The sequence below is a fragment of the Pelodiscus sinensis genome, chromosome 17 (assembly GCF_052426305.1).
Source record: "Pelodiscus sinensis isolate ZL-2025 chromosome 17, ASM5242630v1, whole genome shotgun sequence".
NCBI lineage: Eukaryota > Metazoa > Chordata > Testudines > Trionychidae > Pelodiscus > Pelodiscus sinensis.
This window is the reverse complement of record NC_143068.1, coordinates 9,791,544-9,809,827: the sequence shown is the minus strand read 5'-3', so window position 1 is coordinate 9,809,827 and position 18,284 is coordinate 9,791,544. Positions and strand designations below refer to the sequence as shown.

Below are 18,284 nucleotides of genomic sequence, written 5' to 3'. Positions count from 1 at the left end.
CCTGGGTTAGGAGGATGCAGAGGATTTGGATGGTGACCTGGGGGAGGGAGAAGAGGGGCCGGGGTGCCAGAGGTAGACTCTGATTAGGAAGCACTTACCTAAGCCTAAGCCAGCAACACTGCAGCACCCCCCAAGGAAGGCTGCAGCCCCAGCTCACTTTAAACTGCAGGCTTTTTACCTTCACGTGGCTCAGCTCGCCTTTCAACCATGGCATCTGCATGCCTGAGGGTCCCGGCAGGACGGTTGGTGGGCCAAATCTGGCCCCTGGGATGTATTTTGCCCTGCAGTAAATGAAACTCAGAGGGTGCCCCTGTTGGTGCTAGTGCTCCTGCTCCTCATTAGTATTAAAGGAAGTTGATGGAAGCATTTGCTCCCATGGGCCTCCCACTGTGTGGACAGCACGGAAACGCGATTTAAGCTCCAACTGCATAATTGACATCGCTGGATTTGCATATGTTAATGCCACCTTCCCCTGCATTGTAGACTAGGCCTAAAAGAGAAGACTGCGAGGGGACTTTCTTTTCTAAGTATATGAAAGGTTGTTACAAGGAGGGGGGGGAATGGTTCTCGTTAACCTCATAGGCAAAGAAGCAATGGCTTTGAATTGCAGCAAGGGCAGTTTAGGTTGATTATTAGGGAAAACTTCCTCTCAGGCTAGTTCTACATAATATAAGAACGTAACGGCCATACTGGGTCAGACCAAAGGTCCATCCAGCCCTGTATTCCAAAGGTCCATCCAGCACTGTCTGCGGACAGCAGCCAATGCCAGATGCCCAAGAGGGAGTGAACAGAACAAGGAATCAAGTGATCCCTCTTCTGTCATTTATTTCCAGCCTCTGACAGGCTAGGGACACCATTCCTACCCATCCCATGAATGGGAATAAATTGTCTAGGGAGGTTGTTCCATGTCAGTGTCTGTATAGCTTGGAGGTGCATTAACTCCCTGAGGGTTCATTCCAGGGGCTTGCGGACCATAGCTGCAGCTTCCCAACTAGCTATGGGAAAGGTTTGAGCCCTTGGAGCTTGGCACTGGAAGTGACTAGTCTGTTAGCCTCTTGACAACTCCAGCCTGGATTACAGCAAGGTGCTTCTGAACCACACATGGGCTACGACTTGACTGGCATGATTTTCTGGAAATGCTTTTAATGGAAAAGTTTTCCGTTAAAAGCATTTTCGGAAAAGAGTATCTAGATTGGCACAGACGCTTTTCCGCAAAAGCACTTTTTGCAGAAAAGCATCCATGGCCAATCTAGACGCGCTTTTCTGCAAAAACGCCCCGATCGCCTTTTTTGCGATCGGGGCTTTTTTGCAGAAAACAAATCTCAGCTGTCTACACTGGCCCTTTTGTGTGAAAGGGACTTTTGACCGAACAGGAGCAGCATAGTATTTCCACAAAAAGCACTGATTTCTTACAGTAGGAAGTCAGTGCTTTTGCGGAAATTCAAGCGGCCAGTGTAGACAGCTGGCAAGTTTTTCCGGAAAAGCGGCTGATTTTCTGGAAAAACTGGCCAGTCTAGACACAGCCCTTCAGTGCTGAAACAGGTGCAGGGGGTGGCAGCTCACCTGCTCTGTGTATTTCACTGAGATCGCAGAGCTTACTGCTCAAGGGGCTGCGGGTGGTGTGGGTTAGCTCTCAAGTGGAGTTTATGGCTTGATGGAACAGTGAAAACACACTTTTGCTATATTCTGTTTGTGTTTGTAATAATAAACACCGATTTTTCTCCCCTCCCCCATCCTTTTTATTAGAGACAAATGTCACATTAACCCAGGGGTTCTACAATTTCATTGCACCATGACCCCCTTCTGACAACAAAAATTGTTACATGACCCCGGGAGCAGGGGAACCAAAGCTTGAGCCTTCCTGGCTTCTAGCAAATTTAATGCCAGCCCTGGTGGCCCCATGAAAAAGGAGTCTCACATCCCTTGGAGGTCCTGATCCACAGTCTGAAAACCACTGCTTTACCCACTGTGGGCAAATCGCATAGCTTGTTTCGAGTTAATTTCAAAATAGCTTATTTCAAAATTTGGCGCTGTCTGAAATAAATCGCTATCCAGAAACGTCCCTTACTCCTTGTGGAATGAGGTTTACAGGGAGCGATGTCGCAATCAGGGCCGGCTCGAGCCATTCCTGCACCACGGGCGCACGACGCATGCGCGGCCCCAGCACGCTGCGCACCTTACAGCTGCCATCGGGCACGCGTCACCTGATGGCAGCTCTAAGGGGCGCCGTGTGGCTGGGCACACGGCGCCCCCTACAGCTGCCATCAGGTGTCCCCCATAGGTTGGCGCCCAGGGCAACTGCCCAGCTAGCCCCCCCCCCTTAATCCGGCCCTGGTTGCAATAATGAGCTCATTATATTTTGAAATAATGGGCGTGCTCAAAAACGTGGAATAGCTATTTCAAGGTACCTGAGCACTGCAGTGTAGACATAGCCGGTGTGTGGCTCTCGCTCTTTCTTTTCTGGGGGTAATGGAGCAAGTGGTTATGCTCGGATAGGTGTAGTTTTGATCGGGGGGAACCATGAATCCATTTTCTAAGATTTGCACAGTCACTGCTTTTGAAGACGTTGGCACGTCTCCTTCTCCAGTTCCCTCTTCTGGGGCTATGTCTAGACTAAACCTCTCTGTCAATAGAGAGATGTAGATTAGGCACATCGAAATTGCTAATGAAGCGGGGATTTAAATATCCTGCTCTTCATTAGCATAAACATGGCCGCTGCTTTTTTCAAAACGAAGCTTTTTTAAAAAAAGACAGTCTAGATGCGGCTCTTTCAAAAAATAAACCCTTTTTCGAAAGATTTTGTATTCCTCAAAAAATGAGGTTTACAGGATCTTTCAAAAAAGGGTTTATTTTTTGAAAGATCTGTGTCTAGATTGCCGTTTTTTCAAAAAAGCTCCGTTTCGAAAAAAAGCGGTGGCCACGTTTATGCTATTTCGACGTGCCTAATCTACATCTCTCTATCGACAGAGAGGTTTAGTCTAGATGTACCCTGTGTGTTCTACCAACTTTCTGGCAAGCAGATGACTTAAGCAGCGGTGGGCAGGCTCTTCTGTTCTTCACTAGGAACTCGCTTTCTTCTTATCTAAAAAGAAAAAAGCTACAGTGCAGCTGCATCGAAATGAACAGCTCTGACTCCTTGCTCTCAATGGCTCTCCTTCCCCAGTGCATCTCCACTTCCTGATTTACACTGCCGGACTCCCCTTCTTCGGATGAAATCATCTCGAATTAGCACATAAAGAGAAACACGGAGCCATATGTAGCACTGTAAGCCTTGTTAATGTGCTAACCTCTCGGAGGATCTGCTTTTGGATTGTTGTCATCTCAGAGTCACGCGCCTGTAGTGAAAATATTTCAAAGGCACGTCATGTTTTAATTTTTTCAGATTTCTCCGGCTTTCTCAAGATTTCTCGTGCGTTCCTCTGCTTAACTTCTCCTCACGTGACTGTCTCCTCAATGCCAAGTACAGCGCACGCACAGAACCGACTGGATGCTCTTTGGGTCTCCAAGACAAAGCGCAGGTGGAGAACACAACTCCATAGTTGATAAAGCATTTAAGGACTCAAAAATACTAGCCCTCTTCTCTGCCCTGACCTCGGGCCTTTCTAGAGACCCCTGCATTTGTTGCCCGGAAATACAAATCCATAGACTTTAACTGTTTATTTTGTTACCTTTTATCTAGCTAGGGCAGTGAATTATGAACTGCTTTTCACCAGACAGGACCAGAATAAGATTTCTTGGGATGATAGATCTTAATTTTGTCTCCTTAGGTTTATCTGTCTCTCTGAGTGACCATTTAGCTAAGGCAAGCCCAGCCTTTTCTTGGTTAGAAAGTTCCCTCTCTGTTGACTGTGGGCTTTAGCTGTCTGTCGGTGTGGTGAATGTATGCCTCCTTTCATAACTGACTGCCCCTCTGTAGTGTGCCTCTCCGCCTCCTCCTTTCCACACCTTCCCCCTCCTGAAACCTGCTCTCTCTCGCTCAGCTCGGCCCCTCTCGCCTGCCTGTGCTTCTTAGCACTGCCCCCTCCAGCTGGAGACTCGGGTTTATCTGGAGACCGAGGGGCTCATTTGGGAGCTGAGCTGTGAGAGGCGAAGGAGCGCTCCATTGGAACCAGGAGAAGAGAAAGGGATTCATTTCAGTCAAGAGCTGAAGAGAGGCAGAACCTGGAGACCATGGCTGGATTCTCAGCTCTGGGGCTGCTCTTCCTTTGTCAACTCCTAGCCACCTCCTCCGCTCAGGTAAGAATGTGCCTTTGCTGTGACTGCCAAAAAAATCCCAGCTGTCAATGGAAAAAATATACAAAGCTCAGAGAAGGTCTCATAGCCGCAGGATGAAATGGGCACCATATGACAGCAGGCCAGAGGATTGCTGTTCATTTAAAATCTAAAGTGTGTGGCTAACGGGGAGAGCGTATTGCTTGCCTGCTGCAGAGCAGAAGTGTTTCTTCTGGATTCTGACAGCAGAGGTTTAGTTCATGCCCTATGCTATGGAAACTGCCACTTTAAACTTTCTGGAAAAGATTTTTCCTTGCCACTTAATTTATAGTCTCATCAGAAAAACCTCAGGAAAAGAAGGAAATTCTATTACTCCAGGATGCTTGTCTATGAAATGACTTAGGGAAAAAAGAATTTGATTTTGTTACAAAGTATGAAATTGCCCAGTAAACAAAAATACCCTGTGCTCTGGCTCGATATCCCATTCAGGGATTTTCTCCCCACCCCAGTGGATCTGTTTTTGAGGCATGTTTAGGAGTAAGCACGTTTAATCCTCATTCATTCAGGTGACACTAAATACAGCAGAGGTTCCTGTAGTGATGTTAGCTTTCCAATGTGTATTGCTTTTTTATTGCATTAATGAAGGAATTTTTGCAGCTGGGCTCAGGAATTCTGAGCTGACCCTTCTCCACAGTGAGCAGGACTAGCTCCACAATGAAACCTTTGTTCCCTGAAGCTGCATTGCAGGTCCTCTCTGGAGCTCGCTCCACAAAGCAAATCTTTATAGGGTCCCCTACTTTCCCCACACTCCTAAGAGCTAAACCCCTCACCTCTGTCCTACTCAGAGGGGAAATTGCCCACTTCTTACCCCTGTAGCTGTGCCTTCCTTCAGACTTTGTCTGTCAGACGTTAACTAGATAGTTCTATCTCCTCTGCCGCCTGGTAGTATCTGGAATATGAATGTCGCTTTTCATACCAACCGCATGCCCCAATTATTGTAAGTTTTCTCTGTGTCTATACTCAAAGAGGAGGAGCTTGGGGTGACCAATTCTTCTTAAGTTGATTCAGTCCACTTCCCGGAGGGGTTTGTGCCAGTTTTCAAATCAAAGTGACCAGGCACAGTTTGAGAGCCCCTTGCAGCGCCTGGGCAGATCCAATTCACGGTGAGCATCCCATTCCATAAACAGCTGCTGGGGAACGGGAGTGGGATGGGGCTCGTGGACGTAGCGAGGCCGTGCTCAGATTCTTAGCACTAAGTCAGGAAAGAGCCGAGCTCCCTCTGAGCCCGTCGGGGATAGCAAAGCGGTCCTGCCAGGAGGAGCCGGAGTGGCTTTCTCTCGGCACTGTGATCTCCGACCTACTACGTGTGTTTCTTCTGATGCAACGTCTTCTTTCCGTTCTCTCTCCCCATCCCTTCAGAGAGCAGGACCACGCGGCCCTCCTGGACCACGAGGACTCCCTGGACCACCTGGCAAGGAAGGCATAGATGTGAGTGCTGAGCAGCAAGCTGAGCTGGGGGAGGGACTTGGGGTGGAGCCAGGGGAGGGCACATTTCCTGGAGGGATTCTTCTAGTCGTCCAGAGAGCTCTCCAGGCATTTGGGCAGTGCCTCAGAGGGACTGAACTAGCAGCCCATGTGCTGCAGGCAGGGAAATGCAGGGGCTCTGTCCCACAGGGCGTTATGTCTGGAGGTGCAGAGTACCTACGCGCTGCTCAGCGCCTTGCAGGGTGAAGCCCTCCGTGCCAAGTAGGATTTTATGGCAAAGCTGCTCAGGCCGAGGATTTTTTTCATCTTCCAGGCATCCTGCAAAGCTTTCTCTCTGGCATCTGTGTGGGATGCAGGCTGAAGGGGGGAGGACAGTAATCAGTGTAGCGCAGCAGGTACTGTTCCAGGTGGTGGTATTGCATGTGCCATCTACTGTGTGTTTTATACCATTAGACAGTTTTGTTTTTAAAAGTGTCATGCACCTGGCTCTCCAGAGGGGCTCTCGAAAGCTGATTTAAATGCACTATGCCGCATTCCAACTTCACAAGTATTGTGACATCAATGAAATTGCCCCAGATTTACACCAGTCTGATGGAGATCCAGGCACGTATGCAGGGAGGGTATGAAGGGTGCAAATGCATTTCTCCCCTCCCCCCCGAATGTCCCCCATGATACCCCTGATTCTGGCCTTGCTGCGCTGCCGGAGACTCCCTTCTCCCAGGAGCAAGGCCGGGGCGGGGCTAGGCTTCCGTGATAGGAGCGGGGCAGCCGCTAGCCCCTCCCATGGCTGCGGCCCAGTCAGATGGGGGCTGATTCTGCCCCAGCCCTCCCAGGCAGCCAGGGAAGCGGGGTGCCAGTCTGCTTCATAATCCACCAGTTGACCACTTGTAATTGACGGCGATCAACTTCTTGGGAACCCCAGATATAGGATATAATTGGGCCTAGCTGGGCCTCCCACTGGCATTGGGCAACCTAACATCTGTTACACTATTACCAACCTTCATATAGTCTTAACTGAAAAGCTCTGAAGATGAAGACTGAAATATTTTGGACTATTGTTTTTCACTAACGATATTACAGCAAGATCCCAGAAGGTAATTTCTATAAAACCTTTATTACTTTATACATTTTAGTGTGTTATTACAAAATCACTTTACCAATCACTGATTCCACTCACATTTTTCATCAATGTCTCTTATGCGCACTCCTTGCATGACTATTTTGAACTCCTTTATATTTAAAAAAAATTGCGTTTTCAAAAAAAGCACCTTCCCTCCCGCTCCCCCTCCCCCCAGAAATTCCTGCATACGGGCCTGAGATCAGAATTTGGCCCATTGATTCCTCTTGGAATGTAAATGTCCTTTATTTGTAACAAGAGGCAAACTAAATGTATGGGCATGCTTTCCTGATGGTTCGTTCCTTATATTATTAATCCTTTCCCATCAGTGCTAGGTTAGGATCTCCGTTACTGTAGAATTTAGTGAAGGAGAAAATGTCCCATTTCTTTTAGTTGATGTTTCAGATGAAATGAAATGAATTGTTTACCTACTGGATAAAGACAGTAATGTCTTCCCACCTGTGATAGTGGATTAAAATAGTTTCAAGGGATCTCAAAGGAGATTATTAATATCTCAAATACTAAGGATCAAATTCTGTTCCCTTCATTCATGTTCAGTAGCACTTTATTCCTTGAGCTACTGGTGGAGTTATTTTGCTACTCATCATAAGTGTGCTAGAATGGGACCTTACAAGCAGCCTTTCAATATTCTATTCCTTCCATGCAAGTAAGTTTATTTTGGATGAGAACGTTTAAAAAGGAGGGGGGCGGGTTATTTCTTCTCGTTGTGGGTAAGAGCACACAAGTAGCTTTTGTGCCTGGGATTGTAAATTTTTATGACCATTTTGTAAGGCTGGTTAACTGTGAAAGCCTCATTGTATTCCAGCCATTTCCCTCCACGAATGCTCACTAAACTAAGGGAAACAGGTTTACTAAATAATCTTGTACTAGTTTGTGATGATGAATGGTTTAGAGAGGGTAGCTCAGGAACTCCTACCTGACAGAAAAACAAGGCAATTTCAAATCAAAGATGGCCAAGGAAGTTCTTTCCCACACAGCCTGAAGAACTCATTGTCACAAGTGATCATCGCTTAGGCGGGATTCAGAAAAGGATTGGATATTTCTATGGGGAATGGCAAAATCCAGAGTCAAATCTATGGAGAGCCAAACCCTGCAGTCCTAGCTTATGGCTTGCAGAGGGAGGCGGGTGAAGGTTTTGAGGATTGTAGGATTTCTCTCATAGGCTGTCCTTATCTGAATGAAACAAGGATACAGCAGGACCAAAAGAAGGAAAACATGCTGTATAATTTAGAAATGTGCGTCTGTCTCTGCCCATCCATCTGTGAGTCTGGTCAAGAGCTCCTCCTAAACAGTATGGGTGTGTCTAGACTACAGGGTTTTGTCGATAAAAGTGGACTTTTGTCAACAAAATTATAACTGCATCTACACTACCGCCAAGTTCTGTCAACATAACATTGACAGAACTCGGCAGTTTTGTCGACGGCAGTAAACCTCATTCTACGAGGAATAACGCCTTTTGTCAACGGAGTTCTGTCGACAGAAGGCGTTATTGCATCTACATCGTCCTTTGTGTCTACACTCTCATGTCGACAAAGCGGCTTGCTTTGTTGACAGAACTAGATGTAGTCTAGATGCTCTTTGTGTCGACAGACACAAAGCTTCTGTCAACAAAAGCCTGTAGTCTAGACGTACCCTAAGAGCTAGGACCACCAAATGTGGCATGCAGCTTCCTCTCATAGCTTAATCCAAGGTCAGGGTCTGGATGTGCCTAGAATGTGATTGTTTCTCATACAATGGAAAGAGACGGGTCTGGCACAAGGGAATTATACTGTAGAATGATCACTGAGGGGCAGCAAGGGGCCAGAGATGGGGACCAGGACAGCTATAACCCCATTGGGCCAGCAGGGGGCAGGGATGGAGAAATGGAGAGCTATCTGCTGTGTATTTCAGAGCGTTTGTCTGTTTGTCTCCGTCCCCCATGGACAGGTGCTTTTCAAGCTGCTGCGGTGAAAGAGGGCTGAGGTTGTCCTCTCTCCCCGGGGCAGCCTGCACCCTGAACCCCTCCTCTCCAGCCCTGCCCCAGAACAATGATTTAAATGAAGGGAAATAAAACTAATTTGAGTTACGGAAGTGAGCCATGATGGGTAAATCCTCTAGGCTGTGTCTAGACTGGCCAGTTTTTCCGGAAAATCAGCCGCTTTTCCGGAAAAACTTGCCAGCTGTCTACACTGGCCGCTTGAATTTCTGCAAAAGCACTGACTTCCTACGGTAAGAAATCAGTGCTTTTTGCGGAAATACTATGCTGCTCCCGTTCGGGCAAAAGGGCCAGTGTAGACAGCTGAGATTTGTTTTCCGCAAAAAAGCCCCGATCGCGAAAACGACAAACGGGGCTTTTTTGCGGAAAAGCGCATCTAGATTGGCCACGGACGCTTTTCCGGAAAAAGTGCTTTTGCGGAAAAGCGCCCATGCCAATCTAGACGCTCTGTTCTGAAAATGCTTTTAACGGAAAACTTTTCCGTTAAAAGCATTTCTGGAAAATCGTGCCAGTCTAGACGTAGTCCTAGTGTCTTAATAAATGAGAGATGCGCATCAGTCGTGTAGGGGGAGGGAGCCTCCTGCCATTCCACCCACTGAGTCTGCAAGGAACCCTATTGACTCAGAGTATCAGGGTCAAGATGTCTGTGGTTAGCATCGAGTGCCCCCGCCTGGTTTAAGGATTGCCGTTGGCCAGGGTTGTGAGGCGTACAATCCCGCATGGCTGGGTCTTTTTATAGCCCTGAATACAGGGCATGCTCCTGCAGGTGTGCCAGAAATCTAGGCTGGCTTTTCTTTCACAAAAGAGTACCCATCTCTATTCTAATACCGCAAAGAAATGACTTAGTTTAAAATAAATAATAATCATATTGAGATTGTTTTTAAAGGTCTGCGCTGAACTTTCCGTGAGCGTTTTAAGATACTGTGATTTCCTCCAGCATTTTTCCTATTATTTTCTAAAACCGTCCTGGCCATCTTCCATTTCTACATGGCTTTAGAGCAACGATTGGCAGTGTAGGATGACTAACGAGCATTTGCGGTCAGACGTGTGCTGCGACAGTGTGCGGCAGCCGCTTGCTCTAGCCTTCAGACAATGAGCAGTGCATAACGTGCCACTGAATTATTTAGGCCACTCTGAATAGGCCTCAGATGAACCCTGCTCTGCTGGCAATCACGCCGAAAGCGCCTTGCTTCCCTTCTGCCATTCAGAAGGGAGCTGTGCTGTGACTTTCAATCCCAGTGAAGTCTCCTATAATTATCTCCTTTAAAATATTGCATGTTCCACAATCTGTAACAAGGTAATTGCTTCGCTCCCAAAGAATAGAAAAGGTGTGTTGTGATTAGCCCAGTCACCTAAGCGTTGCTCTGAATTATTTCCAGCAGTATAATGCATGGAATTGCTACACAGCCATTGTCTAACAGGCATTTCCCCCCCAGCGTGACTTTAATACAGAGTGGCTGAGACTGAGTAAACTTGCTTCCGTCTCATGTAACTATTCTGTTACCGACAGCAACTGATTCTAATTCGTTAAGAATGATGCCAGCGATTTGCCACCCGAGGCCGATCAAAGTTCTGATTCTGAATGGATTCTGCGAGCATAGACCCTAGTGCTCAGGCAGAGTCCCCTTGAAGTCAAATGGGGACTCGATAGGGATTCACAATAGCAGATCCCAATGCGTGACCAGGGTGTAAGTCCTGAGTGGCTTTCTCTAGTGCTGGGATGTTGCTGTATCAGAGGCCTGTAGGGAAGAGGCCAGGGTGATGGGGATAAGCGAGAGGAGGGTATGAAACACTGTTTATGCTCTGATTCAAAACTCGCCATCCCCACATAACATTCCCTCTTTTCATTATAAAAGCTCTTCCCCAGCTCAGATCTGGGCACCTCTCTATTAGTAACAGTTTAAATGGTTAACCGATAAGTATGAGCTTATCGGTTACTGTAGTGGTTATATGCTGGCTCTGGGCCCACTCCCAGGGAGCCGGCTGCCATCCTGTATTGCAGGCTCTGATACGGGGTGGCAGCTGGCTCCCATGGCGTGGGACTGACAGCTAGGAGCAGAGCTAAGAGGCAGAGGTAGCAGTGTGAGGTAGCAGCTGGCTCCCCAGGAGCGGGGCCGGGTAGGCAGGAGCTAATATGCACCGGGAGCAGGCTTAACATGCAGCTTCTGGCACATACCACCTCCCGGGGAGCCAGCTGCCACCCCGTGCTGCAGGCTCTGCAGTATAAAGCTTATATTGCAGAGCCAGAAGTGCAGCCAGCACCGCAGGAGTGGGGCTGGCAACTGGGAACCAGCGCACACTGGCTGCTGGCCTGCTCCCAGGGAGCAGGCTGCACTGTGGGCTCAGCAGTATAAGCTTTATCCCGCCAAGCCCGCAATGCGTAACCGTGTAACCCCTGAGCCTTTCAGTGGTTACACGGTTCCGTAATTACCCGCTTTTAACATCCCTTCTATCTATGGCAGTGGAATGGCCTCAGCAAGTCAGAGCACAGAGATGCCCTCTGTCTGTGTGTTCGCTCAATAACCGTGCAACACGCACATCCCTGCGCTCTGACTCAGGGCGGCTGGTCCAAGCGTCGGGATTGGCACAGGGACTTTCTGGTTGTAGACCCAGTAAACAGAGTCCTTTAGCAGATTCTTCGACCTTGGCTACTTCTGCACAACTTCCCCTCCTTCAAAACTCCCACTGTAACAATGGCCACCGCTAGCCACATGTCTCTTGCTAAAGAAGATTGCAGCTCTCCCCTCCCCCCATAAGTGTAATTAACAAAATAAATAAATAAAAAGGCAACATATGTTTTTTGTTTATTTAATGGCCTGCTCGATACCAGCCCTAGCCCCCTGCCCACCCATCTCTTTGCTCCTGGAGCTTACTTGACCCTGGATATAGCCGGTGCATCTTAAACCTGGAGCACCCTGATACAGTCCTTTAGGTAGCTTTCTGGAGGGGAATGATCTGCTGGTTTCCTTGATTGTAGTCACTGAAAGGTAGTTTGAATTTTAAAAAAAGCGGAATTTGTACCAGGAACAGAATAAATCATCACACGTCCCTCTCCCCCAGCAGTCATCACTGTGGTTTCTGGGAAAAGGGGGAAAATGGTCAATATTCTTACTGCTTCCAGTCCCCTGAGAAATCTCCAGGTAGTGTCAGACTTGGTTCTGTGCCACCTGATGCTGCCCCCTACTCCTGTGTTCCAGTGACCTCAAGGCTGCTCTAATGTTATGCTGGGATGGCTGGCTCCAGAGTCAGGAGAGTAGCAAAGCAGCAGGTAGATAATAGCCATCTATGCCCCCTCCCCAGAGCTCAGCTTAGGCCAGGGGTGGGCAATAAAAAACCAGCCGCCCAGCAGGGTTAATTCCTGGCGGGCTGCCACCACTTATGTTCACCTGCGCCTCTGCAGGGATCGGACAATCGCAGCTCTCATTGGCCGCCAACCGGGACTGGCGGCCAACCAGAGCTGTGCTCATCCGATACCTGCAGAGGCGCAGGTAAACATAGAGGTGAGGGCCCACCAGGGATTAATCCTAGACTGGATCCAGCCCGTGGACCAGAATTTGCCCATCCCAGGCTTAGGTGTTGTGAGACATGTTTAACTTGTGTGCATAGCAGGCAACGGATTTTCCTAGATTATTAAGAAACATTGCAATATAGACTGTGTTATCTCTGCCACTGATAAATAACTCTTCCTGCACAGAATAATATAATGAAGCCATCTGACTTGCAATTGTTCATTTTAATACAGGCAGTCCCCAGGTTACGTACAAGATAGGGACTGTAGGTTTGTTCTTAAGTTGAATCTGTATGTAAGTCGGAACTGGCATCCAGATTCAGCTGCTGCTGAAACCGATCAGTTTCAATGGTGGCTGAATCTGGACGCCAGTTCTGACTTACATACAGATTCAACTTAAGAACCCCAGGCATCCCCAAGTCAGCTGCTGCTGAAACTGATCAGCGGCTGATTCCAGGAAGCCCGGGGCAGGGGCTTCCTGTAGTCAGCCACTGGTCAGTTTCAGCAGCGGCTGACTTGGGGACGCCTGGGGCAGAGCAGCTGGGGTGCTGCTGGGTTGGTCCAGTAGCGCCGCCGCTGGACCAACCCAGCAGCACCCAAGCTGCTCTGCCCCAGGCGTCCTGATTCAGCCGCTGCTGAAACTGACCAGCAGTGGCTGAATCAGAATGCCTGGGGCAGAGCAGCTGGGGTGCTGCCGGGTTGGTCCAGTAGCGCCCAGAGCGGCGCTACGGGACCAACCGGCAGCGCCCCAGCTGCTGTACCACAGGCGTCCGGAGCAAAGCCGCAGAGCACGGGGGCAGCGGGCAGCCCAGACGCAGACCAGGGGGACGGGGAGCAAAGCGGCGGAACACGCGGGCAGCGGGCAGCCCAGACGCGTCTGGGCTGTCCGCTGCCCGCGTGTTCCGCCGCTTTGCTTCCTCTCCCTGGTCTGCTGGAGACCAGGGAGAGGACCCCGTTCGTAACTGCGGATCTGACATAAGTCGGATCCGCGTAACTCAGGGACTGCCTGTATAGCTAATGATGGGGTGGAGGGGATGCAACAGCAGTTTTATAGGGTAAAGAACATTTATTATTTAATCTTCATTTCATCTAACGTAATGAAATACTTTGCTTGTCTGTAGGGATGTAAAATCCTGGTTAATCAGTTAACTGGTTAAACTTTAGGTTTAACTGGTTAACCAACGAAGTGGGCTGCCGCTGCTGGCAACAGGAGTCAGCAGCCCCACCTGTGAGAGGGCTGGCTTCTGCTCCCAGCCCCCCTCCGCCCATGAAGCTCCCAGCTTCTGCTCCCACCCCCCCAAGCTGGAGCAGCCTTCTACCCATGGTGGCCTGCGGGCGGGTGGCTGCTCCCAAGTGCCTGTTAACTGGTTACCTATTCACATTCCCACTTGTCTGCAGCAGTAGATCATTCAGTTTTAGGTACCAGATGGCCCCCTTGCTGGAGAATCTGAGCGCCTCACAGTTTGGATTGCATTATCCTGCTGAGGGGGGAGGTGCTTTTATCCCCATTTTGCAGACAAAGGCGCAGCAAGACCAAAGGGCTGCCCAAGGAAGCCAGTGGGAGAACAGGGGATTGAGTCCTGGGGCACTGAACCACTGAGCCACTGTGTGTGTGTGTTATCTAGGACAGGGGTTCTCAACCAGCAAAGCACATACTCCTGGGGGTACTCAGATGTCTGCCAGGGAGGTGCATCAATTCATCCAGACATTTGTTTAGTTTTGCAGCAGGCTACATAAAAAAGCACTGGTGAAGTCAGTACAAACTAACATTTTACACAGACGTGACTTGTGTCTACTGCTCTCTACACTGTGCACTGACATGCAAGTACGGCGCTTACATGCCAACTGATTTATTTTATAATTACAGGAAGTCCCCAACTTACAAGCAGGTTGTGTTCCAAAAGTCCATTTGGAACTCGGAACGTATTTCCCCTTAGAAACAATGTTCTAAATAGTAGCTGGGTTCCCAGGCTAGCTCTCAAAAGCCTGTTTAACACACTGTGTAGTTGAAATACTGCATATTTACAATGAAAAATAGTAGAAATAGTTTGTTTAACCCCGAATGCTGGTGCTTAAGGAAAGGTAGGGTTAATCAGAGGAAGATAAGGAAGTTGGTGGAGATTCTGAAGGGGACTTCTGGGCATCCACCAGTCACCACCCCACGCCTCATAGGCTCCTGCAGCCAGTCCCATCTCCCGGATGCCTCTCCCCCCAACAGGCTCAGCTCTGTCTCTGGCAACCCCCATGCTCAGCTCCTTCCACTCCCGCAGGCTGCACCCAGTTTCCACTCACCAGGAGGTAGAAAGCTGCGTGAACAGGGGCCAGAGGACTCGGGAGGAGCAGAGGTGGCCGTGCCGCTGGCAGCTGGAGAGAAGTGGTAACTTTCTCCTTCATAGCACCGCTTCTCTCCAGCCACTGGTTGCACAACCACCCCCCTGCTCCTCCAGAGTCCTCCAGCCAGCACTGGCGCTGCTCCCTACCCTCCGTGCCTCTTGCCTGCTCCTTTGAGCTGCAGTGAGCTTTGGCTTGCGTGTGCGGGTGTGTGTATGTCGGATTTGTGTAACTGAGGGAGTGCCTGTATACGGTAACAATGAGAAACGAAGCAAGTTTCCACTACTAAGATGCTGTGACACTCTTGTATTTTTATGTCTGATTTTGTAAGCCAGTAGATCTAAAGTGAGGTGAAACGTGAGGGTATGGAAGACAAATCAGATGCTGGGAAAAGGTTCCATAACCTAGAAAGGTTGAGAGTCACTGATCTAGCCCATTCCTGACAGGTGTTTGTCTAACCTGCTCTTAATCTCCAGTGATGGAGATTCCACAACCTCCCTAGGCAATTCATTCCAGCATTTAACCACCCTGACAGTTAGGATGTTCTTCCAACGTAAACCTCCTTGCTGCAATTTAAGCCCATTGCTTCTAGCCCTACCCTCTGAGCTTAACGAGAACAATTTGCCTCCTTCCACTGTGTTACAACCTTTTATGTACTTGAAAACTGTTACGGTGAATGAAAACTGTTATGTGAATTGCATCTCTCCAGGTTGCTGGTGAAAAAGACGTGGGTTTTGCTAGATAGAATTCTCAGCTAGATAGAATTCTCCAGATAGTCCTGGAGTCTCCAGGAATTAAAGATGAACCAAAATTGGCATAGATGTGGATCAGGGCTTTGTGTTTTAGAACAGGGGTCCGCATGCAGCTCTTCAAAGAAAAAAAAATGCGGCTCCCGCACGCTCATGGCTCTTAAAGAGGCAGCGTGTTTCTGTCTGAAAGAGAGAGAGCGTCCCGTGTAGACTTCAAAATGGCCACCTTGAAAGAGCAATGCCTGCTCTGCTCTTAAAAGGGCAAACTGACCTGGGCAAACTGTTTTGTTTTTTGGGGGGTTTTTCTCGACCAAACTGCGACCAGGGCTTTTTTTTTTTAACTTGACAACTTTTTTCCCCTCTGCTCTTTAAGCTGTGTCCACCCTTGTTTGTCTGTAACGGTTGGTCCACCTCTGTTTTAGAGGATGGCAGGATCAATGGCTTGGTTGTATAGAAAGTCCCAGGCAGGCCTTTTAACATGCAGGTCATCTTTAGTTATGGCAATTCTCCAAATGGGCACAGGGAGAGAATTGGACCTCTAATGAGTGTAACATGGAGAGATTTGTCCCTTTAATTTCATTTGTCCTTTTTCATTCCTTTAGGGAGAACCTGGCCCTCCTGGTTTACCTGGCCCACCAGTAAGTATTTATGGATCAATGACTAATTTACTCTCTCACTGCTAGCGGGAATCATGTGAGTCACTAGTTTTTTCAGGAGCAGGGTCACAAACTGCACTTCTCTTCTCAGTCTGCAAGAGAGCTCCTATGCATGCTTGGTATTCAAACTGAGAACAACAGGCCACACAGAGCCAGCCCTGGAGTGAAGAAGAAACATACTTTCTCACTTTGTAGTTAGGAAAGCAGAGGATCTCGGATAAAGCATGAGACGAGTGGCGCTAAAGGGCTTGAATTGAGGATCAGCTCTGTTTGCAGGCATTGTTTTTACGGTGCTCTCAACATGAGCAAGAACGCAGTGTAAATGCAGAGTTTTAACATCGTTCTGCTGCACTCTCAGCTCTGGCCTCCTGTTCGCATACTGGTTTTGGGGTGTCCAGCATATCAATTGTGCATCCTTCCCGTTGCATGGCTTGCACATTCAAAAGGAGCGTAGGCCATTTCCGCAACTGCTTTTAGTTCTACCTGCCAACGTGGACTGCAAAATCCAGCTTGGAAATTGGGCTCATCATGGGAAAACAGCATTCAAAAATATTCAGTAAGGCAGCTTCAGTGATAAAGTGAAATTCTGTGACAGATTTTGCTATAGTGGCAAATCATTCAGGACTCAATCCGCCACTCTGGTTCTGTAAAACTAAAGGGGAGATATGTGGCCATGCTGCATTATATCCCCTTCCTGGTTCCTCATTCCTGAGATCATCCCAAGTTCACTTTAGCTACCTAAGCATCTTAGAGCAACCCTAGGTCTCCTAAGTGCTGTGCCAGCTGCAAGACACCCAACCACATCCTGAGGCCCCCCTTGCACTCGGGGCTGCAGTGAGGATCAATACATATACATGGTGTCATATAAGAAGCCACATGCAGGGCCTGCAGCTTAGCAGGCTGGGATGGAAGTTTCAATCCTTGCCGTACACACATTAATAAACTACAACCTATACTGGAACAGGATACTACACTCCGAGAGGCTCTGGGTGACAGATCCATAGTCTGCTATAGACAACCACCTAACCTCAAGATGATTCTTATCAACAACCACAGGACATATCACGCTAATACCAACCCTGGAACTTTCCCTTGCAACAAACCCCGGTGTCAGCTTTGTCCACATATTTACTCTGATGACACCATTATTGGACCTAACCAATTCAGTTATAAGATCAAGAACGCATATTCCTGCTCATCCAGAAATATAATTTATGCCATCATGTGCCGACAATGTCTGTCTCCTGTGTACATTGGACAAATGTCTCAGACACTTCCCCAAAGAATCAAAGCACACAAAACAGGTATCAGACAGTATCACAAAGAAAAAACAGTTTCTTGCCATTTCAACCAGAAAGGGCATTGTCTCAACGACTTGATTACCTGCATCCTGCTTCAAAGACATTTTAACACCAGACTTGAAAGAAAAACCTCTGAACTGTCATTCATGCTTAAATTTGACACTTTACACTTGGGTCTCAACAAAGATGCTAATTACCTTACCCATTACAAAGATAGCTTCCCCAGTTATCACCTCTAATATCATTAGCTCACAGACATTAACCTCCCCCCACATCCCCGCTCTGTTCTGAAATTTAATTTGTCCTTTTTATGTGTTCACTTTTTTTGATTGGCATGACTATATATACCAAAGGGATACAATTTTCTTCCACAATTTGATCTGAGGAAGTGGGTCTGGCCCATGAAAACTCATCACCTAATAAACCATCTTGTTTGTCTTTAAAGTGCTACATAGTCCTGTTTTTTGTAGTAGCAGTGACATTGTGAGACTAATAAAACAAATGATCCCTAATCGACTCTGTGTTGAAGCAAACCCATAATCCTGTTTGTCCATGGCCCTGTGAGTTGACACATGGAACCGTACAAGAGGAGAGCTGCGCCAGGCAATTACCAAGTTTCCAGTAAAATGAACTAAAGGAGTGTCTAGACATTGACACACTTGTAGATTAATTAACAAATCAATTTATTTTAAGGACATTTTCCTGTGTTGCGGGGTATAAAATGAGCGCTTTAAGAAATGAATTGATTGCCTGTCTTGGATCAAGTCATAGCACGCGTCTGTAATTATTATATTAATGGTGCCTGTCTATTAATCTGCTTTAGGGGCCGAAAGGTGCACCAGGCAAGCCTGGAAAGGCAGGTGAAGCAGGGTTACCTGGCCTTCCTGGAGTGGATGTGAGTATTTCTGCTGCTTTTCTTGGATTGATCA

At 48.0% G+C, this 18,284-nt stretch overlaps 1 protein-coding gene across 1 annotated transcript in view; it reads left to right on the top strand.

The window, feature by feature from the left end:
* Positions 1 to 3,014: 3,014 nt before the first annotated feature.
* The window catches only part of COL9A3 (collagen type IX alpha 3 chain), an 87,414-nt gene continuing 72,144 nt past the window's right edge, over positions 3,015 to 18,284 (top strand). Inside the window, exons 1-4 of the mRNA XM_075901075.2 lie at positions 3,015 to 4,236; positions 5,632 to 5,700; positions 16,001 to 16,036; positions 18,179 to 18,250. Of these exons, the coding sequence (XP_075757190.2) occupies positions 4,171 to 4,236; positions 5,632 to 5,700; positions 16,001 to 16,036; positions 18,179 to 18,250 (243 nt within the window). The 5' untranslated portion in view covers positions 3,015 to 4,170. The remainder of the gene's footprint in view (positions 4,237 to 5,631; positions 5,701 to 16,000; positions 16,037 to 18,178; positions 18,251 to 18,284) is intronic.